Here is a 26,767-nt window from a genome sequence, read left to right on the forward strand (position 1 = left end):
GGAACTCAAGTCCTTTTGTTCACCTGACCTAGAATTCCTTACAATCAAATGCCAACCGCATTATCTACCAAGAGAATTGTCTTCGATTATAATCACAGTCGTGTACATCCCCTCCCCCAAGCAGACACCTCGACGGCCTTGAAAGAACTTCACTGGACTAAACTGGAAACCACATATCCTGAGGCTGCATTTATTGGTGGGGATTTTAACAAGGATCCCTAAATTTTATCAGCATATCGAATGCGCAACCCGAACTGGAAAAATTCTGGATCATTGTTACCCCAACTTCCACGACACATACAAAGCCCTCACTCACCCTCCTTTCAGCAAATCTGACCACGACTCCATTTTGTTGTTCCCAGTGTAATGTGTCTGTGTGTAGCTGGTGTAGAAGAATCAGGCAGAGTACAGCAAATATGAGTAATGTCACAATTTTACTCAATAATAAATACAATACATGTCAATAATACCAAGGTCACAAATACGGACCGCAATACAATAAACAATCACTCACAAACAAACATGGGGGAACAGAGGGTTAAATAAAGAACAAGTAATTGGGGGATTGAAACCAGGTGTGTAAGACAAAGACAAAACAAATGAAAAGTGGATTGGTGATGGCTAGAAGGCGGGTGATATTGACCGCCGAATGCCGCCCGAACAAGGAGAGGGACCGACTTCGGCAGAAATCGTGACACCCAGCCTATAGACAGAAACTAAAACGGGAAACGCCCGTTGTTCAACGCTGGTCCGACCAATCTGATTCCATGCTTCAAGATTGCTTCGATCACGTGGACTGGGATATGTTCCGGATAGTGTCGAACAACAACATTGATGTTTACTCTGATTCAGTGAGCGAGTTTATTAGCAAGTTCATCGATGATTGATGGCAGCATTCGCGCAAAACTGAAAGTGCGAACCACTGCTTTTAATCAGGGTAAGGCGACCAGAAACATGACCGAATACAAACAGTGTAGCTATTCCCTCCTCAAGGCAATCAAACAAGCTAAGCGTCAGTATAAAGACAAAGTAAAGTCGCAATTCAACGACTCAACCACGAGAGGTATGTGGCAGGGTCTACAGTCAATCACGGACTACAAAAAGAATACCAGCCCGTCGCGGATGCTGATGTCTTGCTCCCAGACAAATTAAACAACTTCTTTGCTCGCTTTGAGGACAATACAGTGCAACCGACACGGCCCGCTACCAAAACCTGCGGACTCTCCTTCACCGCGGCCAACGTGAGTAAAACATTTAAACGTGTTAACCCTTGCAAGGCTGCTGGCCCAGATGGCATCCCTAGCCGCGTCCTCAGAGCATGCTCAGACCAGCTGGCTGGTGTGTTTATGGACATATTCAATCAATCCCTATCCCAGTCTGCTGTTCCAAATCAAATCAAATCAAATGTTATTTGTCACATATACATGGTTAGCAGATGTTAATGCGAGTGTAGCGAAATGCTTGTGCTTCTAGTTCCGACAATGCAGTAATAACCAACAAGTAATCTAACTAACAATTCTAAAACTACTGTCTTATACACACAAGTGTAGGGGGATAAAGAATATGTACATAAATATATATGAATGAGTGATGGTACAGAGCGGCATAGGCAAGATACAGTAGATGGTATTGAGTACAGTATATACATATGAGATGAGTATGTAAACAAAGTGGCATAGTTAAAGTGGCTAGTGATACATGTATTACATAAAGATGCAGTAGATGATATAGAGTACAGTATATATACATATACATATGAGATGAATAATGTACGGTATGTAAACATTATATTAGGTAGCATTGTTTAAAGTGCTAGTGATATATTTTACATAATTTCCCATCAATTCCCATTATTAAAGTGGCTGGAGTTGAGTCAGTGTGTTGGCAGCAGCCACTCAATGTTAGTGGTGGCTGTTTAACAGTCTGATGGCCTTGAGATAGAAGCTGTTTTTCAGTCTCTCGGTCCCTGCTTTGATGCACCTGTACTGACCTCGCCTTCTGGATGATAGTGGGGTGAACAGGCAGTGGCTCGGGTGGTTGTTGTCCTTGATGATCTTTATGGCCTTCCTGTGACATCGGGTGGTGTAGGTGTCCTGGAGGGCAGGTAGTTTGCCCCCTATGATGCGTTGGGCAGACCGCACCACCCTCTGGAGAGCCCTGCGGTTGCGGACGGTGCAGTTGCCATACAAGGCGTTGATACAGCCCAACAGGATGCTCTCAATTGTGCATCTGTAAAAGTTTGTGAGAGTTTTTGGTGCCAAGACAAATGTCTGTTGTGCCTTCTTCTCCACACTGTCTGTATGGGTGGACCATTTCAGTTTGTCAGTGATGTGTACACCGAGGAACTTGAAGCTTTCCACCTTCTCCACTGCGGTCCTGTTGATGTGGATAGGGGGTGCTTACTCTGCTGTTTCCTGAAGTCCACGATCAGCTCCTTTGTTTTGTTGAGTGAGAGGTTGTTTTTCTGTCACCACACTCCCAGGGCCCTCACCTCCTCCCTGTAGGCTGTCTTGTCATTGTTGGTAATCAGGCCTATTACTGTTGTGTCGTATGCAAATTTGATGACTGAATTGGAGGTTATACTCCAGGTTGAGTTGTACTCCACTACCTGAAAGGCAAAGCGAAGAAACCTTGTGTGACGTGGCAGCACCTGCACATGGAAGTACGCATCCTTCAGGTCAGCCTCCAGTATCCAGAGGTGTGGATTCAAGTCACATGACTTGGACTCAAGTCAGACTCAAGTCACAAATATTATGACTTGCAACTCGACTTTGACTTTAGCACCAATGACTCGTGACTTAACTTGGACTTGAGCCTTTTAACTCGACCTGCCTTGATACCCTCTCCAAGCCCAAATATTAAAGATGATGCTATTAAAAAAATGTGCAGCGCATCAACTCTTCATTTTACGGATTATAGTTTGAATCGGACAGCAACCAATCAAATTGTGCCAGGTGAGAAAAAATTGTGCGGGGCAGAGCAGAGGAACGTCGGCGGGTGATGGAGCCCTTGGAAAGATGATACCCCAAATTATTATTTTACGATATAAAGATGACTTGGTATCATCAAAAAATGGATTGCAACTTGCAAAACATGCTGGAAGAACTTTGTTCGACATTTTAAGCTGCACAAAGAACAGTAAGTCATGGCTAATATACTCGACGGCTATATCATTTATAACTTTGCTAGTGTATTGTGTAGGCTAACATAACGTTAAATCAATGAGCCTCCACACAGTCAGTCAGTGCGGGAACGTGATCATTGCACCCAAGACTGGGCTACAACTGGCTAGGCAGTTGGTAGCCTGGCCACTATCTATGCTACAATAGTCTGGTGAAATTCTCCTGCCTTATCTGGTGTCCTGTGTGAACTTAAGTATGCTCCCTCTAATTCTCCCATCTCTCTCTCTCCCCCCTCCCGGAGGACTTGAGCCCTAGAACAATGTCTCAGGACTACCTGGCCTGATGACTCCTGGCTGTTCCCGATCCAGTCCACTTGGTCATGCTGCTGATCCAGTTTCTGCTGCTTTGCCTGTGGCTATGGAACTTGGACCTGTTCACCAGATGTGCTACTTTGTTGTGATGCTGCTCCAGTTTCAACTGTTCTGCCTGCGGCTATGGAACCTGTTCACCTGATGTGCTACCTTGTCCCAGACCTGCTGTTTTCAACTCTCCCTTTCTCTCTTTCCTGCCCTCTCTACCGCACCTGCTGTCTCAACCTCTGAATGCTCGGCTATGAAAAGCCAACTGACATTTACTCTTGAGGTGCTGACCACTGTGATTATTATTTGACCCTGCTGGTCAGCTAGGAACATTTGAACATCTTGAAGAACGATCCGGCCCTAATGGCCATGTACTCTTATATTCCCCACCCAACCCAGCCAGAAGAAGACTGGCCACCCCTCAGAACCTGGTTCCTCTAGGTTTCTTCAAGGATGCTTTTCTAGGGAGTTTTTCCTAGGCACTGTGCTTCTACATCTGCATAGCTTGCTGTTTGTGGTTTTAGGCTGGGGTTCTGTATAAGCACTTTGTAATATCTGCTGATGTAAAAAGGGCTTTATAAATACATTTGATAGATTGATAAAAGGCCTTTTGGCTACACTCTTGTTTGGAACGTGTAGGTCCATAATCGTGTTCCAGGCTTTTGTTTTTCCATTTATATTTTGAGGTTGCACATTAGCACATGGGGCGCACCAATTGGTGTCACCTCGTTAGTCAGTATGTGTTACACCTGTGCTGACTTGTCATCTCGTTAGTCAGAAGGTGTTTCACCTGTGCTAGCCCAGGTGATATTTAAGAGCGGCTGGCCCAGTGCTCCAGTTGTCTTGAGAGATTTGGAGGGTTGACACCTTTAGTTGGCTATCCCTATTTGATTTTTAGAAAAACAATCCATTATCTGATCTTCCCTGTTTTCGTTTTGCTCACTTTTTGGTTTTCTTCCTGTCTTTAAGTTTGGTGTGGGTTTTTCTTTTGTTTGCCTGTTTTTGGGCAAATTTAGTGGGTACTCATGGTGGATGTCTTTTAGGTCCCAGTTGTTGTTGCTAGTTAACTTTCAGTGGACACCACCTAAAACCCCACCTGTTTTGTTTTGGTTATTGCCAGTGAGTCTTTATTAGTCCCCCCCCCCCCCCCTTCTGCTTGAGAGACAATTTTTGGTTCTCTTGCTGGGGAATGTTACATTTGGCACAAAGAAACAAGCTGAGTAAAGACCCTTGTTTCTCTCCTCTGGGGGAACTACTGTGACCAACTCTTTCGCCAGGAGTTCTGCAATATCTGTGTTTAAAGCATCGACCTTCTCTGGTGATGTCATCTCCGCGACCCCCAAAAAAGTGGTCCAGTGAAATTGTGTAGTTTAACCCTTAGCTTCCCATGAAAGGGAGAGGCAAGTGTGTCAGGCTTTTGCAGTTCTTCTGTAATTTGATAGTTGTCTTTCCATGTTTTTTTTCTTCAGCCGCCATGCGTCTTATATGAAATGTATCATCATGCTATCAGATGCTGTCTCTTTCAAGTCCTCAATAGGCGATTCTGCCTGTGTACTGTGAAATGACTCCCGTTTCATATTTGTGTTTTCCTAAAATGTGGGTGCAGTTTTCTGAGTCATTGATGTGTGTTATTTGCTTATATTTACCTTGTCTGTGACTTATGCCTTCATAGTTGATTGATTTACCTGACTGTGTTTATACTATATTTTAAGATGTATATTTTATTTACTTGAGTGTAAGTCTTGTTGTCTGAACGTTTTGTTTCAGTCGATTTGAAATAATTTAAAGTGTAAACTGTTTGGAAGTTTGTCTTTCACTGGGTTACGTTAAGAGGTGAAAATAATGTCTTATTTTATTTTACAGGTTCCTACCTGTAGACGAGAGTCTAGACTGATCCATGTTGAAAATATTTTTTTTAAAGTGGTGTATAGTCAACCCTTTGTCTGATATATGAATTACTAAACTTTGTAGAGTGTGTAGTTGGGAGATATTGCTCCTTATTGTAAAAAAGTTATATTCCCTATAGTTGTACTGAAGGGATGCAAGTCTTTCATTGGTTGACCAATTTAGCTCGCATGTCTTGTCCAATTGTAAACATTGTTAAGACAAGCTTACTAAGGCTGATTGCCCACAAGTCAGTGCAAAGCAACTGCTTTGGTTTAAGTGCACTCTTGGCTTCTTTTCCCATGTATCCAACCTTGGTGATGCACCATGTGGAGCCCATCAGTCACTGTCCTATTTGGTGAACCCCCTTCTCTTAGTCTAAGTGTTAATGTACTTTAACTGTCCAAGTGTGTGTACACCATGGCCAAGGAATTGGGTTGTGGGGCTGTCGTGTTTCCTAGAAAAGGGAGGAGCATCTCCAAAATGGGAACGTCCAAAGCCAGAGAGCTGGTGAGAGGAGGGGCACCTGAAACAAGAGTGTATATGAAGCCCTCACATGCACAGAATATGCCAACAGTAGAGCAGCTGCATTCACTTTTCTGCTGGTGTCTCTCTCTCTTTTGGCTTTTTTATTCTGTTGGGTCTCCACCATGTTGGGATGGCTACTTCTACGGACTTTGCTGGTCCTTTGGCTGGCGCATAGTGCGCACCTGAAGAACAATGGTAAGTGGAAGAGTTGTGGAAAGAGAGAAAGGCTCTGTCACATTTCTCAGATGTATCAGTGGTTTTGATGGCTAAGTAGATTGGAGTATAATGTTGGTAACACCAGGGTTGTGGGTTCAAATCCTGGAGGGGACACATACAGTATGTGACACTGTTAATGTTGCCAGTTCTGCAAGTTCAAACCCCCGAGCTGACAAGGTACAAATCTGTCGTTCTGCCCCTGAACAGGCAGTTAACCCACTGTTCCTAGGCCATCATTGAAAATAAGAATTTGTTCTTAACTGACTTGCCTAGTTAAATAAAGGTAAAATAAATAAAATACTGACAATCCTCGGAGTGGATGGCAATCTGACCTTAAGTAAATGTAATTGGTTACAAATCCTTCTACAATCTTTTTGATTCTTAGACATTCCTTTTTATTTATTTATTGAACATTCTTGCACAGAGGCTTTTCTTTGAGTCTTGAATTGCACCTTCATTTGCAAATATTGTATTGGGCTTAATATTGATTTATTACCTTGGATGTCAGTATGCACGGAAAATGGTGTAGTTAGTCTTAGATTATGGTGGCATTTTGATCATTTAGATTAGTATACAATTGCTGATAGATTTTATTACAGTAAATGTGTACAATTTAACTTTCTTTGAAGAATTTCATGAAGTCAGTAGTTTGTCACGGGCATGTCTGTTATGAGAAGGTGCAACGCTCCATGACCCACAGCTTTTGAGTTATGAGCGTCGACATGTGGCCAGCAGGTTATGATGCTGTGGCTCAGTAGCAGTTGGCGCTGAGGTGATTGTCTCTGTTTTATGTTTGTGTAAGTCCCACATAACTACCTTTTGGCTATTTGCAGTGTGGGTATACTTGTGTCACTCAATTACAATTCTTAAGATGTGGACATGTTGGTTTCTGTGGTTCAGTTCAAGTAAACATTATACTGTGCATGTTTATGCAACATTACACTTGGTATACAGTACCACTTGTATAAAACCTCACACATCAAATTTTAAAAGCACATAAAAAAAAAAAACGTCTTTCTATGAGGCAGTTTTCCAGCAGACTCTAAATGGTTGATAATAAAACTCAGGATCATTAGAGGATCAAGATGATGATAACACAAGGAGTTTATAGATACTTGACAAGTCTTTTTAATACAACAGATGTAGACCTTACAGTGAAATGCTTACTTACGAGCCCCTAATCAAAAATGCAGTTTTAAAAAATACGGATAAGAATAAGAAATAAAAGTAACAAGTAATTAAAGAGCAGCCGTAAAATAACAATAGCGAGACTATATATAGAGGGGTACCGGTACAGAGTCAATGTACGGGGGCACCGGTTAGTTGAGATAATTACATTTACATTTACATTTAAGTCATTTAGCAGACGCTCTTATCCAGAGCGACTTACAAATTGGTGCATTCACCTTATGACATCCAGTGGAACAACCACTTTACAATAGTGCATCTAAATATTTTAAGGGGGGAGGGGGTGAGAAGGATTACTTTATCCTATCCTAGGTATTCCTTAAAGAGGTGGGGTTTCAGGTGTCTCCGGAAGGTGGTGATTGACTCCGCTGTCCTGGCGTCGTGAGGGAGTTTGTTCCACCATTGGGGAGCCAGAGCAGCGAACAGTTTTGACTGAGCTGAGCGGGAACTGTACTTCCTCAGTGGTAGGGAGGCGAGCAGGCCAGAGGTGGATGAACGCAGTGCCCTTATTTGGGTGTAGGGCCTGATCAGAGCCTGGAGGTACTGAGGTGCCGTTCCCCTCACAGCTCCGTAGGCAAGCACCATGGTCTTGTAGCGGATGCGAGCTTCAACTGGAAGCCAGTGGAGAGAGCGGAGGAGCGGGGTGACGTGAGAGAACTTGGGAAGGTTGAACACTAGACGGGCTGCGGCGTTCTGGATGAGTTGTAGGGGTTTAATGGCACAGGCAGGGAGCCCAGCCAACAGCGAGTTGCAGTAATCCAGACGGGAGATGACAAGTGCCTGGATTAGGACCTGCGCCGCTTCCTGTGTGAGGCAGGGTCGTACTCTGCGGATGTTGTAGAGCATGAACCTACAGGAACGGGCCACCGCCTTGATGTTAGTTGAGAACGACAGTTTGTTGTCCAGGATCACGCCAAGGTTCTTAGCGCTCTGGGAGGAGGACACAATGGAGTTGTCAACCGTGATGGCGAGATCATGGAACGGGCAGTCCTTCCCCGGGAGGAAGAGCAGCTCCGTCTTGCCGAAGTTCAGCTTGAGGTGGTGATCCGTCATCCACACTGATATGTCTGCCAGACATGCAGAGATGCGATTCGCCACCTGGTCATCAGAAGGGGGAAAGGAGAAGATTAATTGTGTGTCGTCTGCATAGCAATGATAGGAGAGACCATGTGAGGTTATGACAGAGCCAAGTGACTTGGTGTATAGCGAGAATAGGAGAGGGCCTAGAACAGAGCCCTGGGGGACACCAGTGGTGAGAGCGCGTGGTGAGGAGACAGATTCTCGCCACGCCACCTGGTAGGAGCGACCTGTCAGGTAGGACGCAATCCAAGCGTGGGCCGCGCCGGAGATGCCCAACTCGGAGAGGGTGGAGAGGAGGATCTGATGGTTCACAGTATCGAAGGCAGCCGATAGGTCTAGAAGGATGAGAGCAGAGGAGAGAGAGTTAGCTTTAGCGGTGCGGAGCGCCTCCGTGATACAGAGAAGAGCAGTCTCAGTTGAATGACTAGTCTTGAAACCTGACTGATTTGGATCAAGAAGGTCATTCTGAGAGAGATAGCGGGAGAGCTGACCAAGGACGGCACGTTCAAGAGTTTTGGAGAGAAAAGAAAGAAGGGATACTGGTCTGTAGTTGTTGACATCGGAGGGATCGAGTGTAGGTTTTTTCAGAAGGGGTGCAACTCTCGCTCTCTTGAAGACGGAAGGGACGTAGCCAGCGGTCAGGGATAAGTTGATGAGCGAGGTGAGGTAAGGGAGAAGGTCTCCGGAAATGGTCTGGAGAAGAGAGGAGGGGATAGGGTCGAGCGGGCAGGTTGTTGGGCGGCCGGCCGTCACAAGACGCGAGATTTCATCTGGAGAGAGAGGGGAGAAAGAGGTCAGAGCACAGGGTAGGGCAGTGTGAGCAGAACCAGCGGTGTTGTTTGACTTAGCAAACGAGGATCGGATGTCGTCGATCTTCTTTTCAAAATGGTTGACGAAGTCATCTGCAGAGAGGGAGGAGGGGGGGGAGGAGGATTCAGGAGGGAGGAGAATGTGGCAAAGAGCTTCCTAGGGTTAGAGGCAGATGCTTGGAATTTAGAGTGGTAGAAAGTGGCTTTAGCAGCAGAGACAGAGGAGGAAAATGTAGAGAGGAGGAGTGAAAGGATGCCAGGTCCGCAGGGAGGCGAGTTTTCCTCCATTTCCGCTCGGCCTTCCGGAGCCCTGTTCTGTGAGCTCGCATTGAGTCGTCAAGCCACGGAGCGGGAGGGGAGGACCGAGCCGGCCTGGAAGATAGGGGACATAGAGAGTCAAAGGATGCAGAAAGGGAGGAGAGGAGGGTTGAGGAGGCAGAATCAGGAGATAGGTTGGAGAAGGTTTGAGCAGAGGGAAGAGATGATAGGATGGAAGAGGAGAGAGTAGCGGGGGAGAGAGAGCGAAGGTTGGGACGATAATATGTACATGTAGGTAGAGTTATTAAAGTGACTATGCATAGATGATAACAGAGTAGCAGTGGTGTAAAAGAGGGGGGGGGCAATGCAAATAGTCTGGGTAGCCATTTGATTAGGTGTTCAGGAGACTTATGGCTTGGGGTTAGAAGCTGTTTAGAAGCCTCATGGACCTAGACTTGGTGCTCCGGTACCACTTGCTGGGTGGTAGCAGAGAGAATGACTAGGGTGGCTAGAGTCTTTGACAATTTTAAAGGCCTTACTCTGACACCGCCTGGTATAGATCCTGGATGGCAGGAAGCTTGGCCCCAGTGATGTACTGGGCCGTTCGGACTACCCTCTGTAGTGTCTTGCGGTCGGAGGCCGAGCAGTTGCCATACCAGGCAGTGATGCAACAGTCAGGATGCTCTCGATGGTGCAGCTGGGGGAATAGGTTTTGTCGTGCCCTCTTCACGACTTGGTGTGCTTGGACCATGTTAGTTTGTTGGTGATGTGCATACCAAGGAACTTCAAGCTCTCAACCTGCTCCACTGCAGCCCCGTCGATGAGAATGGGGGCGTGCTCGGTCCTCTTTTTCCTGTAGTCCACAATCATCTCCTTTGTCTTGATCACGTTGAGGGAGAGGTTGTTGTCCTGGCACCACACGGCCAGGTCTCTAACCTCCTCTCTATAGGCTGTCTCGTCATTGTCGGTGATCAGGCCAACCATTGTTGAGGCATTGGCAAACTTAATGAGAGTGTTGGAGTCGTGCCTAGCCGTGCAGTCGTGAGTGAAGGTGATTGAGCACGTACCCCTGAGTGGCCCCTGTGTTGAGGATCAGCGTGGCGGATGTGTTGTTACCTACCCTTACCATCTGGGGGCGGGTGTTTAGTCCCAGGGTCCTTAGCTTATTGATGAGCTTTGAGGGCACTATGGTGTTTAACGCTGAGCTCTAGTCAATGAATAGCATTCTCACATAGGTGTTCCTTTTGGTGCTGGAGATTCATTTAAAAAATATTATGCTGGGCACATGCAGTGTATGTTTCTATGCAATATATTATTCTGAAAGTCAAGACAACATTCAATGTAAGTTTTTTTTTTATGATGCCAGATACTGTAGATCTGTTCAAAAGTATGAATTAAGTTTAAGATGGCGGCGTTTGCATAGGCCTTCTTACTTTTGTTCATTATTTCCTATGATTGCAAGAAGGGTGTTAAACGGGCAAAGTCTGTCTTCTTTTAAATCTATTTTCAAACTTTTAATAGATGGCTTTTAATTGATTGGCATGTACACAGTGAATATAGTATACAGTATTGATTACTTGGTGTGGGTTTTATCTAACCTTTAATCTTTATATTTTACTCGTTGATAGTTTCACTGTATGTTGTCTTTACCTGTTTGTTTATATAATGGGTATATATGTATGTGTGTGTATATATATATATATATATATATATATATATATATATATATATATATATATATATATATATATATATATATATATATATATATATATACCCATTGATTCTTGAAGAATATAACTTATAATTGCCTCATGAGCTTAGTTCAACTGTCATTCCCCATCAGAACTCAAAATATGAGCTTGTTTTACTCCTTTGTTTGTGAACATTGTGAACGTAAACAAACACTGCAAAGCCTTAAAACATGGTTAAAACTATAATCTTGATATCATGGATGGTTAGACCCTATATCCAAAGCTCTGGCAATGAGTTTGAGAGTGGTTCAATTTCTCCAGCCCGATCCCTCAGCCTATTTACCAAATCAGTGGCAGGGTGACGCTATTTAAATTTTATTTTACCTTTATTTAACTAAGCTACTCAGTTAAGAACAAATTCTTATTTTCAATGATGGCCTAGGAACAGTGTTCAGGGGCAGAACAACAGATTTGTACCTTGTCAGCTCGGGGATTCGAATTTGCAACCTTTCGGTTACTAGTCCAACGCTCTAGTCACTAGGCTACCCTGCCGCCCCAATCTCTAGTTATTGTTTGACAGATTGCCCATTTAAGTGTTTATTGTACGTTTACAAATTGTAATATTTTCTTTTTTGTGTGTGTGCAAAGCACTTTGAACTGCTGTGTGTAAAGTGGTATCGAAATAGTAATTGTCATTTTGTTGAAAGATGGAGCTAGTACTACTTCATCAAACGGTCCAGTCCACATGCCTGAATGAAGAAGACAGAGAAGGCAAAGAAGAGAGAAATCTCTAGCAAATGCTGGTGTTTACCTGTCACATTTCAAACGATCATGTCAAACTGTAGAAAGACAAACATCTGAGTGATGCTTGCTATGAAACTCTTAAGTGCATTGCTGTGTCCCTCAAGTTCTCTTGTGATCGTGAGAAAAAAAAACACATATTCCTTTTCCACTGGTTCTCTTTCTTGAAATCAAAGGCAGCTGAGCTTTGGTGACAGCGACAGTCTAAATTTGACATCTCACTGTGAGAAAATAGATTTGACTACTTGTACACAGTCCCTGTATTGAGGGATTGTCCCCGAGTGTCAATGGATCTCATTTCCCTTAAATGATCTGCAAAATCCAGACTCACACAGGAATGTCATAGTTTTTATATTTGACATTAGAAAGTAGCCAATCGGTTTCTCCAAATGTCATGTTGATTAGTTGATGTGAGATTACATCACTGTCAAAATGTGACACCTTTTACATTTTTGCTGATGTCATTTGTGATTCCCAATTGTAGGATATAGACTGGCACCGGCAGCTGTTGTGCCCGATGGACGTAGCCCTCGACCCAACTCAATTCAACTTAGGCTATTTGAGATCGTTACGCTTTATCTTAAAACCTTTTATTTTCCCATTTCAGGAAATGGTGGGGGTGTTGGAAGGATGTTGATGCCATCCAATGGATATGGATACAAGGGAAATGGTAAGTTGTGTGAAGAGGTTGCTGTGGGCTGCTTGGTCTGTACATGGTAGTATGGTAGTCTGACCTAGGTCAAATCATTTCAAATACTTTTAACATTTTCTTGAGTCTGCCTGGAGTGCAGGGTGTGCAATTGTTTTGACATTTCTATTGTTGCATTAAGCCAGACAAGCTCAAACCAAGTATTAGAAACAATTTTCAAGTATTTGAAACCTAGGTCTAATGGTAATAACAGTTGCCATACTAATTGTAGGATATTTAACTAGGCAAGTCAGTTTAGAACTAATTCTTATTTACAACGATGGCCTACCCCGGCCAATCCCTAACCCGGACGACACTGGGCCAATTGTGTGCCACCCTATGAGACTTTCAATCACGGCCGGTTGTGATACAGCCTGGAATCGAACCTGTAGTGACACTTCTAGCACTGAGATGCAGTGCCTTAGAACACTGCATCACTCGGGAGCCCAGTGTTTTTAAGGCACACATTGATGATATTTCTTTACTACTAATTGCTCTTTTGACCAATCAGATCAGCGTTTTGCCAATAATTGGGCAAAATATCACAATGGGCTGCTTGTGTAAACGCAGCCTAAGAGTTTACATCCTATTGTTTATCAACAACTTGAATGCTTGACTATTGACCAGTAGGTGTCATGTCCTAATCATTGTCTTGTAAACGTTGTCAAATCAGCATAAGGGTCATTCCAACAAATGAATACCTTTTGCGTCCCTTTGAAATTTTAAGTATTGAATATATTGAATATTGAATATTAAAGGAAGTGCCCTTTAATATACTGTATACCACATGGAAACATTAAATAAATCAGATTTTGCATATGAATGAAGACTTGCTAGTGTCAAAATTCTGCATTTTGACATGTTCCACTGTGTACCCTGTTATTTCTCTGAAGATTTGAACCCACAACCCCAAAATGTCTCCCAATTCTCATCATTGTAAAGCCCTGGTTATTTTGTTGCTTTGACAGTCCTTTCTGAAGATTATTATTTATTTAATGTGATTAGTGATTCATCTAATCACATGAAATGTCTGTCCCTCATTTTAAGTACCTAAGAACACCAACGTAACCTATCTGAATGACTACCGTCCCGCAGCACTCGCATCTGTAGCCATGAAGTGCTTTGAAAGGCTGCCCATGGCTCACATTAACACCATCATCCTAGACAACCTGGACCCCCTCCAACTCGCATACCTCCCCAACAAATCCATAGATGACTCACTCCACACTGGAGTGAGTCATCTGTGCACTCCACACTGCTCTTTCCCATCTGGACAAAAGGAACACCTATGTGAGAATATTGTTCATTGACTACAGCTCCACGTTCAACACCATAGTGCCCATTCAAGGTCATCACTATGCTAAGGACCCTGGGACCGAACACCTCCCTCTGTAACTGTATCCTGGACTTCCTGACGAGCCGCCCTCAGGTGGTGAGAGTAGGCAATAACACATCTGCCATGCTGATCCTCAACATGTGGGGCGTCTCAGGGATGCGTGCTCAGTCCCCTCTTATACTCTCTGTTCGACCACAAATGCGTGGCCGCACACGACTACAACACCATCATTAAGTTTGCCGACGACTCGGCGGTGGTAGGGCTGATCACCGACGACGACGAGACAGCCTATAGGGAGGAGGTCAGAGATCTGGCAGTGGAGCCAGGACAACAACCTCTCCCTCAATATGGGCGATAGAAAGGAGCTTATCTTGGACTACAGGAAACGGAGTGCTGAACAACCCACATTGACATCTACGGGGCTTTAGTGTAGCGGGTCAAGAGCGTCAAGTTCCTCAGTGTCTACATCAGTAAGGATCTATCATGGTCCAATCACACCAACACAGTTGTGAAGAGGGCACGACAATGCCTCTTCCCCCTCAGGATACGGTGACACGATACCTTAAAAAAAAAATATATATAAAATAAACATTGAATCATAGTGTAAAAGCAGATCAGCTGGTTCTACTCTTTTGGGCCATTTTTTGATGTTTAGTGGTAGAAAACTGAGCTGGTCGAGCATAAGATGTTAATCATATACAGTATAGGCTAGAAATGTTTTATATATATATATTTTTTTTTTTTTGAAGCTTGCATTCAATTGCCCCTCCCTGTTGCACCCAACAAGCTTCCATTCCTCCAAGGGAATTTATGGCTGATTTTAAGATGAAATCGTCAACCCTGTTACGGTCAACCCTGTTACTTTATTTGTCACTTTATAGACACTTACAATAGTCATGTTTTCATTTAACCTCTTGAAATGGGACAACGTGTTTTTTATTAAGTTGCACATGTGCTCTTTATGATCATGTTAAAATGAGGTGAAATAAAATCTTTTTTAGGGTACACTACGCCAATAATACTCATTTGGTGGAACGAACCATAATGCGATGTATAACCTTTTATACCTGCAATGCCAATGCTAACCTTTTATGTGTTCATCATTTTCATATGTTATACAGTATATGTTGGTAACACCTGGGTGTTTAGGTTACAGTGCTGGAGCTGGAGTGCCCAATGGAAACGGTGCCAAACCCAATGGTAAATACTCACTTTGCACTGTGTTTCTCTGTTTTACATTATGTTTCTTGCACAATACTACAGTCGGAAAACATGTTTTGGTTGGTGTTGAATTGATGACACCTCATCAGTGTATGTACAGCAGGGTTGGTGGGGTGTGACACGTTGTTCCATGAGAGTTGAGTTTATTCAGTAGCTAAATTACATACAGAGGGTTTACACCTGTGGAGTGCAGCGATTTAATCTACATGCAATGTTTGTTTGATTTCTATAGGTTATGGTGCTCCTGCAGCTATGTCCAATGGAAATGGTGCTAAACTCAATGTTTAATCTCCCTTTTTTCTTTAATGCCGATTTTTGTTGTTGTGCTTAAGCAAGTAGTCTGCATTAGTACTTTTTCAGAGATTCAGTAAGTGATACGACTTTGACTATTGGTTTTAACCTGTCTGATCTCTAGGTTATTATGGTGCTCCTGCAGCTGTGCCTAATGGAAATGGTGCTAAACCCAATGGTAAATGACCCACTTATCTGCACTATGTCATATCGGATTTATTTGTTGAGATCTGGTACAATCATGCATTTTTTGTAACACTTTGACATCCCTGTTGAAGGATATGGTGCTCCAGCTGCTGTACCCTATGGTCAAAGGTCAAAAAGTAAATCACGTCTTTTTTTCCTTTGAGTGTCAATTGTGTGTTTTAGTAATTTTATAGGTATTAGGTTTTCAGAGGTTCAGTAAGTGACACAAACTACCATGTGGTTCGATTTAACAGCTGTTGTTAACTGCTGCTAACAGTTCGAGTTAACAGCTGTCTGATCTCTAGGTTATGCGAAACACAATGGTAAAATGATCCCCTTATCTGTACTACTAGCATACCAGATGTATTTGTTTATCTGGTACAATCATGCTTTCTCTGTAACACTGGCATCCCTGTTGCAGGCTATAGTGCTCCAGCTGCTGTACCCAATGGAAATGGTCAAAAATCAAAAGGTAAATCGTTTTTTCCCCTTGAGTATCACTTTAGTGTTTTAGTAATTATATTGGTATTCAGAGGTTCAGTAAGTGGCACAAGTACCATTTGGTTTATTTGAATTAACATTTGCCTTATCTGTAGGTTATGGTGCTCCTGCAGCCCCTCCTTGGCTTTGTTTCTGTCCATATCTAGATCATTCATGGTGAATTTGCAGTATATAATCATTGTTTTGTTGTGACAACTGTGTTATTTCCAGGTTATGGTGCCGGTGTGCCTAATGGCAATGGACAAGGAGCTAAACACAATGGTATAGTAAACCCTTATATTGGTGCCGCAATCCACGCTCATAATGATGCAATTGCCAAGTAAATTTTAATTGAGACTGAAAATGATTACTTATTCCCAAACCGTCTGTGAACGATTGTTTCGGGTTCCGTTACTTTTAATAATTTATTTATAGGTTACGGCGCTGCTCCAGCTGCTGTGTCCAACGGACAAGGAGCTAAGCACAATGGTACGCCTAAATTAATTTTCTAAAGTGTGTTTAAATATCAATCGAATTTTATAATATTGTTTCAATATCAATTTATAAGAATAAGTTGTGTGGTGTCATTTACCTGAAAGCTCTAGGTCAAGGAGCTGGAGCTGGTGCACCCAATGGACGTGGTGCTCCGAATCCAAATGGTGTGTGTGTTGTACTTATGTGTTGTACTTCAGAGTCTGTACAACTAAAATTGGCATATAGACGGGTTGGTTGTTTAGCATCAAAAACCGATACTTGAGCAACTATGCGGCAAAACAGACTGGGTTGGCTTAGATTGTTGACAGCCGGTCAGCTATATTTTGTCCCCAATGTTTAATGGAAAGCATAAATACATTTGCACAATGTGTCTCCAATACATTGTTAGTTGTCGGTTAGCTAGCGAATTTAAGTAATATTTGCATGGCCATGAAATGAGTCAAAACACCTCAAAACAAGACATGGTATCACGAACAAGGTTAAGCTATCTGAAACGAGCCACTTACGATTCCCCACATGGCAGTTTCTTGTCATTGTTGCTAACTATCTGGCCATCAGAATCACAACAACACACAGCCTATTGTCCCATTGAAGCGAGTGTTATCGTTTTCGTGACGTTGTCAACCCGCCTATATATTGCCAATATTCATTCAGCATGACTAAATTAATGAGTTTACACTAGCACTGGATGCTAGTCTTGTTAGCTTGTAGCTTTCCTAATCTTTTCCGAGGTGACTTCTGCATGTCCGTGTGCGTTTAATGGTGGAGGAGTTTGAGTTAAGTCACAGCATGTGTTTTTTTTGTGTTCACGTTGTGTGTATTGCGTGTTCATATTCTTCATATTTTACAAGCTTACTGCTGTATCACCATGTATATGTGTGTTAAATGGTGGAGGAGTTTGAGTTGGGTTACATCATGTTGTTTTGTGTATTGTATGTGTTTCACAGCTGGCATGAAAGGACCCATGAAAGGATACGGCCGACCACCTTTTGGTGCAGGTAAAGTACTGTGTTCTCTAACCACCCACCATTTCTTTATAGCATAATAATCTAGAATTTATCACAATGACCACATATTTGCTACTTTGTTCTTGTTTTGATACCAGGTGCTTCTCTTGGAGTGGGGACTCGAAAGGGTCTGGGGGTACCTCAACTAGCTACAAACAGGAGGGGAAGTAAGTGAGAAACTGAAAATTGTGTATGGGTATATGAAATCACTTTTTATAGATGCTTGTTTTAACTAACTATTAATGTTGTCATTTGTGTTTCCAGTGTATGGCAGTAATGGGTATGGCTCACAGCCAATGAATGGTGAGTCAATACAAAACGATCTGAGCTATTTACATTTTTTTTAAACGAATCATTTGGAATATTATAGTATATCCTTGTATACTTTTGACCCTTGTCCGTTGTCTAACCAGGCTACAGGCCAAATGGTGCCTATGCCAGGGCTGGTCTTGGCCTGGGTGGTGGCCTCTCGGCTGGATACTCTAATGGAGGAAGCCAAAAAAGACCCACGCATGGTAAGCTTAGCATTGTGTTTGAATAAGTCTTCCTCAGCTATTGATATGAAAAGTGTTTTGTTTATTTACACCATTTGTTATTCTCTCTGTAGGTTACGGCGGTCCCAATGGACAAGGTGTTAAACCCAATGGTAAATCTCCCTTTTTCTTTATGTGTACATTTTGTGTTTTATCAAGTTAGTATGTTTTAAGATATTCAGTAAGGCTATACACATAATTTATGTGTATAACCAAAAGTATATGGACACCTGCTCGTCGAACATGTTATTCCAAAATCGTGGGCATTAATATGGAGTTGGTCCCCCTTTGCTGCTATAACAGCCTCCATTCTTCTGTGAAGGGTTTCTACTAGATGTTGGAACATTACTCTGGGGACTTGCTTCCCAGAGTTGAAGTCAGGGCTCTGTGCAGGCCATTCACGTTCTTCCATATCGATCTCAACCAACCATTTCTGTATGGACCTCGCTTTGTGCACGGCGGCATTGTCTTGCTGAAACAGGAAAGTGTCGTTCCCAAACTGTTGCCACAAAAGTTGGAAGATCAGAATAGTCTAGAATGTCATTGTATGTTGTAGCGTTTATATTTCCCTTCACTGGAACTAAGGGACCTAGCTTGAACCATGAAAAACAGTCCCAAACCATTGTTCCTCCTCCACCAAACTTTATAGTTCGCACTAGGTAGCATTCTCCTGGAATCCACCAAACCCAGATTTATCCGTTGGATCGCGTTTCGCCTGCTCCAAAGTCCAATGGTGGTGAGCTTTACACCACTCCAGCCAACCCTTGGCATTGCACATGGTGATCTTAGGCTTGTTTGCGGCTGCTTGGCCATGGAAACCCATTTCACAAAGCTCCCGACAGGTTGAGAGAATGCAAGAGTGTGCAATGCTGCAAAGGGTGGCTACTTTGAGGAATCTCAAATATATAAAATATATTTTGATTTGTTTAATACTATTTTGGTTACTACATTATTTCATAGTTTTGATGTCTTCACTATTAGAAAATAGTAAAAAAACAACAACAACAAAAAACCTTGAATGAGTAGCTGTGTCCTTTTGACTGTTACTATATACACTGCTCCAAAAAATAAAGGGAACACTAAAATAACACATCCTAGATCTGAATGAATGAAATATTCTTATTAAATACTTTTTTCTTTACATAGTTGAATGTGCTGACAACAAAATCACAAAAAAAACAAAAAAAAAGATTATCAATGGAAATCAATTTTATCAACCCATGGAGGTCTGGATTTGGAGTCACACTCAAAATTATAGTGGAAAACCACACTACAGCTGTTCCAACTTTGATGTAATGTCCTTAAAACAAGTCAAAATGAGGCTCAGTAGTGTGTGTGGCCTCCACGTGCCTGTATGACCTCCCTACAACGCCTGGGCATGCTCCTGATGAGGTGGCGGATGGTCTCCTGAGGGATCTCCTCCCAGACCTGGACTAAAGCATCCGCCAACTCCTGGACAGTCTGTGGTGCTGGTGGATGGAGCGAGACATGATGTCCCAGATGTGCTTAATTGGATTCAGGTCTGGGGAACGGGCGGGCCAGTCCATAGCATCAATGCCTTCCTCTTGAAAGAACTGCTGACACTCCAGCCACATGAGGTCCAGCATTGTCTTTCTTGCATTAGGAAGAACCTAGGGCCAACCGCACCAGCATATGGTCTCACAAGGGGTCTGAGGATGTCGTCTCGGTACCTAATGGCAGTCAGGCTACCACATGGAGGGCTGTGCGGCCCCCCAAAGAAATGCCACCCCACACCATGACTGATCCACCGCCAAACCGGTCATGCTGGAGGATGTTGCAGGCAGCACAACGTTCTCCACGGCGTCTCCAGACTCTGTCACGTGCTCAGTATGAACCTGCTTTCATCTGTGAAGAGCACAGGGCGCCAGTGGCGAATTTGCCAATCTTGGTATTCTCTGGCAAATGCCAAACGTCCTGCACGACTGTTGGGCTGTAACCACAACCCCCACCTGTGGATGTCGGGCCCTCATACCATCCTCATGGATTCTGTTTCTGACCGTTTGAGCAGACACATGCACATTTGTGGCCTGCTGGAGGTCATTTTGCAGGGCTCTGTCAGTGCTCCTCCTGCTCCTCCTTGCACAAAGATGGAGGTAGCGGTCCTGCTGCTGGGTTGTTGCCCTCCTACAGCCTCCTCCACGTCTCCTGATGTACTGGCCTGTCTCCTGGTAGCACCTCCATGCTCTGGACACTACGCTGACAGACACAGCAAACCTTCTTGCCACAGCTCGCATTGATGTGTCATCCTGGATGAGCTGTTTTATTTTATTTATTTTACCTTTATTTTACTAGGCAAGTCAGTTAAGAAAAAATTCTTATTTTCAATGACGGCCTAGGAACAGTGGGTTAACTGCCTGTTCAGGGGCAGAACGACAGATTTTGTACCTTGTCAGCTCGGGGATTTGAACTTGCAACCTTTCGGTTACTAGTCCAATGCTCTAACCACTAGGCTACCCGGCTACACTACCTGAGCCACTTGTGTGGATTGTAGACTCCGTCTCATGCTACCACTAGAGTGAAAGCACCGCCAGCATTCAAAAGTGACCAAAACGTCAGCCAGGAAGTATAGGAACTGAGAAGTGGTCTGTGGTCACCACCTGCAGAACCACTCCTTTATTGGGGGTGTCTTGCTCATTGCCTATAATTTCCACCTGTTGTCTATTCCATTTGCACAACAGCATGTGAAATTTATTGTCAATCAGTGTTGCTTCCTAAGTGGACAGTTTGATTTCACTTGGAGTTACATGATTGACTTGGAGTTACATTGGGTTGTTTAAGTGTTCCCCCCCCCATCAATCTACACAGAATACCCCATATAGACAAAGCAAAAACATGTTCAGACTTTTTTTGTAAAATGTGTGTAAAAAAACATTTCACATTTACATAAGTATTCAGCCCCTTTACTCAGTACTTTGTTGAAGTAACTTTGGCAGCGTTTACTGCCTCGAGTCTTTTTGGGTATGACGCTACAAGCTTGGCACACTGTATTTGGGGAGTTTCTCCCATTCTTCTCTGCTTCTCTCTTCTCTCGATTTTATACATCTGTTAGCAACGGATATTGCTGAAGTAGTATTCCAAGGACCCCTGTGCCAAAATGAGTTACATTTACATTTAAGTCATTTAGCAGACGCTCTTATCCAGAGCGACTTACAAATTGGTGCATTCACCTTATGACATCCAGTGGAACAGTCACTTTACAATAGTGCATCTAAATCTTAAAGGGGGGTGAGAGGGATTACTTATCCTATCCTAGGTATTCCATAAAGAGGTGGGGTTTCAGGTGTCTCCGGAAGGTGGTGATTGACTCCGCTGTCCTGGCGTCGTGAGGGAGTTTGTTCCACCATTGGGGGTCCAGAGCAGCGAACAGTTTTGACTGGGCTGAGCGGGAGCTGTACTTCCTCAGTGGTAGGGAGGCGAGCAGGCCAGAGGTGGATGAACGCAGTGCCCTTGTTTGGGTGTAGGGCCTGATCAGAGCCTGGAGGTACTGAGGTGCCGTTCCCCTCACAGCTCCGTAGGCAAGCACCATGGTCTTGTAGCGGATGCGAGCTTCAACTGGAAGCCAGTGGAGAGAACGGAGGAGCGGGGTGACGTGAGAGAACTTGGGAAGGTTGAACACCAGACGGGCTGCGGCGTTCTGGATGAGTTGAAGGGGTTTAATGGCACAGGTAGGGAGCCCAGCCAACAGCGAGTTGCAGTAATCCAGACGGGAGATGACAAGTGCCTGGATTAGGACCTGTGCCGCTTCCTGTGTGAGGCAGGGTCGTACTCTGCGGATGTTGTAGAGCATGAACCTACAAGAACGGGCCACCGCCTTGATGTTGGTTGAGAATGACAGGGTGTTGTCCAGGATCACGCCAAGGTTCTTAGCGCTCTGGGAGGAGGACACAATGGAGTTGTCAACCGTGATGGCGAGATCATGGAACGGGCAGTCCTTCCCCGGGAGGAAGAGCAGCTCCGTCTTGCCGAGGTTCAGCTTGAGGTGGTGATCCGTCATCCACACTGGTATGTCTGCCAGACATGCAGAGATGCGATTCGCCACCTGGTCATCAGAAGGGGGAAAGGAGAAGATTAATTGTGTGTCGTCTGCATAGCAATGATAGGAGAGACCATGTGAGGTTATGACAGAGCCAAGTGACTTGGTGTATAGCGAGAATAGGAGAGGGCCTAGAACAGAGCCCTGGGGGACACCAGTGGTGAGAGCGCGTGGTGAGGAGACAGATTCTCGCCACGCCACCTGGTAGGAGCGACCTGTCAGGTAGGACGCAATCCAAGCGTGGGCCGCGCCGGAGATGCCCAACTCGGAGAGGGTGGAGAGGAGGATCTGATGGTTCACAGTATCGAAGGCAGCCGATAGATCTAGAAGGATGAGAGCAGAGGAGAGAGAGTTAGCTTTAGCAGTGCGGAGCGCCTCCGTGATACAGAGGAGAGCAGTCTCAGTTGAATGACTAATCTTGAAACCTGACTGATTTGGATCAAGAAGGTCATTCAGAGAGAGATAGCGGGAGAGCTGGCCAAGGACGGCACGTTCAAGAGTTTTGGAGAGAAAAGAAAGAAGGGATACTGGTCTGTAATTGTTGACATCGGAGGGATCGAGTGTAGGTTTTTTCAGAAGGGGTGCAACTCTCGCTCTCTTGAAGACGGAAGGGACGTAGCCAGCGGTCAGGGATGAGTTGATGAGCGAGGTGAGGTAAGGGAGAAGGTCTCCGGAAATGGTCTGGAGAAGAGAGGAGGGGATAGGATCAAGAGGGCAGGTTGTTGGGCGGCCGGCCGTCACAAGACGCGAGATTTCATCTGGAGAGAGAGGGGAGAAAGAGGTCAGAGCACAGGGTAGGGCAGTGTGAACAGAACCAGCGGTGTCGTTTGACTTAGCAAACGAGGATTGGTTGTCGTCGACCTTCTTTTCAAAATGGTTGACGAAGTCATCTGCAGAGAGGGAGGAGGGGGGGGGAGGATTCAGGAGGGAGGAGAAGGTGGCAAAGAGCTTCCTAGGGTTAGAGGCAGATGCTTGGAATTTAGAGTGGTAGAAAGTGGCTTTAGCAGCAGAGACGGAGGAGGAAAATGTAGAGAGGGAGTGAAAGGATGCCAGGTCCGCAGGGAGGCGAGTTTTCCTCCATTTCCGCTCGGCTGCCCGGAGCCCTGTTCTGTGAGCTCGCAATGAGTCATCGAGCCACGGAGCGGGAGGGGAGGACCGAGCCGGCCTGGAGGATAGGGGACATAGAGAGTCAAAGGATGCAGAGAGGGAGGAAAGGAGGGTTGAGGAGGCAGAATCAGGAGATAGGTTGGAGAAGGTTTGAGCAGAGGGAAGAGATGATAGGATGGAAGAGGAGAGAGTAGCGGGGGAGAGAGAGCGAAGGTTGGGACGGCGCGATACCATCCGAGTAGGGGCAGTGTGGGAGGTGTTGGATGAGAGGGAAAAGGATACAAGGTAGTGGTCGGAGACTTGGAGGGGAGTTGCAATGAGGTTAGTGGAACAACAGCATCTAGTAAAGATGAGGTCGAGCGTATTGCCTGCCTTGTGAGTAGGGGGGGAAGGTGAGAGGGTGAGGTCAAAAGAGGAGAGGAGTGGAAAGAAGGAGGCAGAGAGGAATGAGTCAAAGGTAGACGTGGGGAGGTTAAAGTCGCCCAGAACTGTGAGAGGTGAGCCGTCCTCAGGAAAGGAGCTTATCAAGGCATCAAGCTCATTGATGAACTCTCCGAGGGAACCTGGAGGGCGATAAATGATAAGGATGTTAAGCTTGAAAGGGCTGGTAACTGTGACAGCATGGAATTCAAAGGAGGCGATAGACAGATGGGTAAGGGGAGAAAGAGAGAATGACCACTTGGGAGAGATGAGGATCCCGGTGCTACCACCCCGCTGACCAGAAGCTCTCGGGGTGTGCGAGAACACGTGGGCGGACGAAGAGACAGCAGTAGGAGTAGCAGTGTTGTCTGTGGTGATCCATGTTTCCGTCAGTGCCAAGAAGTCGAGGGACTGGAGGGAGGCATAGGCTGAGATGAACTCTGCCTTGTTGGCCGCAGATCGGCAGTTCCAGAGGCTACCGGAGACCTGGAACTCCACGTGGGTCGTGCGCGCTGGGACCACCAGATTAGGGTGGCCGCGGCCATGCGGGGTGGAGTGTTTGTATGGTCTGTGCAGAGAGGAGAGAACAGGGATAGACAGACACATAGTTGACAGGCTACAGAAGAGGCTACGCTAATGCAAAGGAGATTGGAATGACAAGTGGACTACACGTCTCGAATGTTCAGAAAGTTAAGCTTACGTAGCAAGAATCTTATTGACTAAAATGATTAAAATGATACAGTACTGCTGAAGTAGGCTAGCTGGCAGTGGGTGCGTTGTTGACACTACACTAATCAAGTCGTTCCGTTGAGTGTAATAGTTTCGACAGTGCTGCTATTCGGGGGCTAGCTGGCTAGCTAGCAGTGTTGTTTACGTTACGTTGCGTTAAAAGAACGACAATAGCTGGCTAGCGAACCTAGGAAATCGCTCTAGACTACACAATTATCTTTGATACAAAGACGGCTATGTAGCTAGCTATGTAGCTAGCTACGATCAAACAAATCAAACCGTTGTACTGTAATGAAATGAAATTAAAATGTGATACTACCTACTAATGTGATACTACCTGTGAATGCGACCTGGTTGTTGAGTTCTATTCAGAAGACGTTGGCTAGCTTTTGGCTAGCTGTTGGCTAGCTAGCAGAGTCTCCTACGTTAAGGACGACAAATAGCTGGCTAGCTAACCTCTGTAAATTAAGATAATCACATTCAGATAATCACTCTAAGACTACACACTCTAAACTACACAATTATCTTGGATACGAAGACAGCAAAGACAGCTATGTAGCTAGCTAACACTACACTAATCAAGTCGTTCAGTTGAGTGTAATAGTTTCTCCAGTGCAGCTAATCAGTGGACGTTAGCTAGCTGGCTAGTGAAGACTACGTTAGGACGGCGAAATACGATAATTACGCAATTATCTTTGATACAAAGACGGCTATGTAGCTAGCTATTCATTTAAAAAATTAATAAAAAAATAAAATGTAAAAAATATACACTGAGTGTACAAAACATTAAGGACACCTGCTCTTTCCATGACATAGACTGACCAGGTGAATCCAGGTGAAAGCTATGATCCCTTATTGATGTCACTTGTTAAATCTACTTCAATCAGTGTAGATGAAGGGGAGGAGACAGGTTTGAAGATGTATTTTTAAGCCTTGAGACAATTGAGACATGGATTATATGTGACTGCCATTCACAGGGTGGATGGGCAAAACCAAAGACTTAAGTGCCTTTGAACGTGGTATGGTAGTAGGTGCCATGTGTCAAGAACTGCAACGCTGCTGGGTTTTCACGCTCAACGGTTTCCCGTGTGTATAAAAAAATGGTCCACCACCCAAAGGACATCCAGCCAACTTGACACAACTGTGGGACGCATTGGAGTCAACATGGGTCAGCATCCCTGTGGGCTGTTTTGAGGGCACTTTGAGATCCCCTGGCCTAAGTGGTACAACCATGAACATTGGGTTTGAATCTGTCTGATCTCTAGGTTATGGTGCTCCTGCAGCTGTGCCAAATGGAAATGGTGCGAAAAAAAACAAAGGTAAATCTCCCTTTTTTTCTTGGTATGCTAATTTTGTGTTAAACCAAGTATTTTAGGATTATTTTATGCTTGGAGGTTCAGTCAGGGAAACATGGTACTGCTGTGCCCAATGGAAATGGTGCTAAGCCAATGGTAAACCACCTTGGCTCTATTTCTGTTCATTCTAGATGATTCATGTTGAATTAGCAGTATATTATAATTCGGTGTGCTTGCTGAAAGCAAGAACAGCTGAAATCGGACATTTATTATTCACCTTCCGCTGCTACCTGAAGCACCAAAACCATCAAAGCTACTAATACCAAAACAACTATAAAATGTACAAGCTGATTGTCTTCAGGTTGCTAGAAATAAACTTCTTGATACTAATTATACTTTTCACACTACAACCACATTTGCAGAAATCCCAATGCATTTCAATGGCCATAGACTTGAATGGTAAACAAAAATGGAGACACATCTACTATTGAACTGTTTAAGCTACCAACATCAAACCAATGTTGAAATGTGCAGACTGACTAAACATAGATTGCTTATATACAGCTTTTTGTTACTATTTATAATTTGAACTATAACTATTTGAAATGAACATAAAAGGTCTATAGGCTTTAATGGGAAGTATTTGGATTCGCCACTGCTCAACCGTTTATTCTACAAACACCACACTAACGTTGAAATGTGTAGAGTAACTCAACTAACATTGGTTTTAAAAAAGCTTTTTGAATATATTTATACTTTTTGCACTAACATTCTACATTTACATAAAAGCTCCATAGGCTATGATTGGCACATATTGCTTTTCCTCACTGCTCTTGAACCGTTAAAGTTACAAACACCGAACGTTGACATGTACAGATTGACTGAACTTAGATTGGTTGTAAAATAAATATTGTTGATACTATTTGTACTTTTTAACCCGAACCATTTTATATTTTCAATAAATGCTCCGTAGACTTCAATGGTCA

The 26,767-nt window shown here is 44.1% G+C and overlaps 1 protein-coding gene across 8 annotated transcripts in view; it reads left to right on the top strand.

Moving 5' to 3' along the window:
• The first annotated feature begins 5,963 nt into the window (after positions 1-5,963).
• The window catches only part of cmn (calymmin), a 74,925-nt gene continuing 54,121 nt past the window's right edge, over positions 5,964-26,767 (top strand). For all 8 annotated transcript variants that reach the window (XM_046369356.1, XM_046369355.1, XM_046369361.1 and 5 more), the window contains exons 1-16: positions 5,964-6,088; positions 12,547-12,609; positions 15,113-15,163; positions 15,417-15,452; positions 15,600-15,653; positions 15,754-15,798; positions 16,083-16,133; positions 16,373-16,423; positions 16,577-16,630; positions 16,741-16,800; positions 17,584-17,634; positions 17,742-17,810; positions 17,908-17,946; positions 18,057-18,158; positions 18,251-18,289; positions 25,752-25,805. In XM_046369356.1, the coding sequence (XP_046225312.1) occupies positions 6,016-6,088; positions 12,547-12,609; positions 15,113-15,163; positions 15,417-15,452; positions 15,600-15,653; positions 15,754-15,798; positions 16,083-16,133; positions 16,373-16,423; positions 16,577-16,630; positions 16,741-16,800; positions 17,584-17,634; positions 17,742-17,810; positions 17,908-17,946; positions 18,057-18,158; positions 18,251-18,289; positions 25,752-25,805 (892 nt within the window). In that variant the 5' untranslated portion in view covers positions 5,964-6,015. The remainder of the gene's footprint in view (positions 6,089-12,546; positions 12,610-15,112; positions 15,164-15,416; positions 15,453-15,599; positions 15,654-15,753; positions 15,799-16,082; positions 16,134-16,372; positions 16,424-16,576; positions 16,631-16,740; positions 16,801-17,583; positions 17,635-17,741; positions 17,811-17,907; positions 17,947-18,056; positions 18,159-18,250; positions 18,290-25,751; positions 25,806-26,767) is intronic.

This window comes from Oncorhynchus gorbuscha, linkage group LG11, assembly GCF_021184085.1.
Source record: "Oncorhynchus gorbuscha isolate QuinsamMale2020 ecotype Even-year linkage group LG11, OgorEven_v1.0, whole genome shotgun sequence".
Classification (NCBI taxonomy): Eukaryota; Metazoa; Chordata; class Actinopteri; order Salmoniformes; family Salmonidae; genus Oncorhynchus; species Oncorhynchus gorbuscha.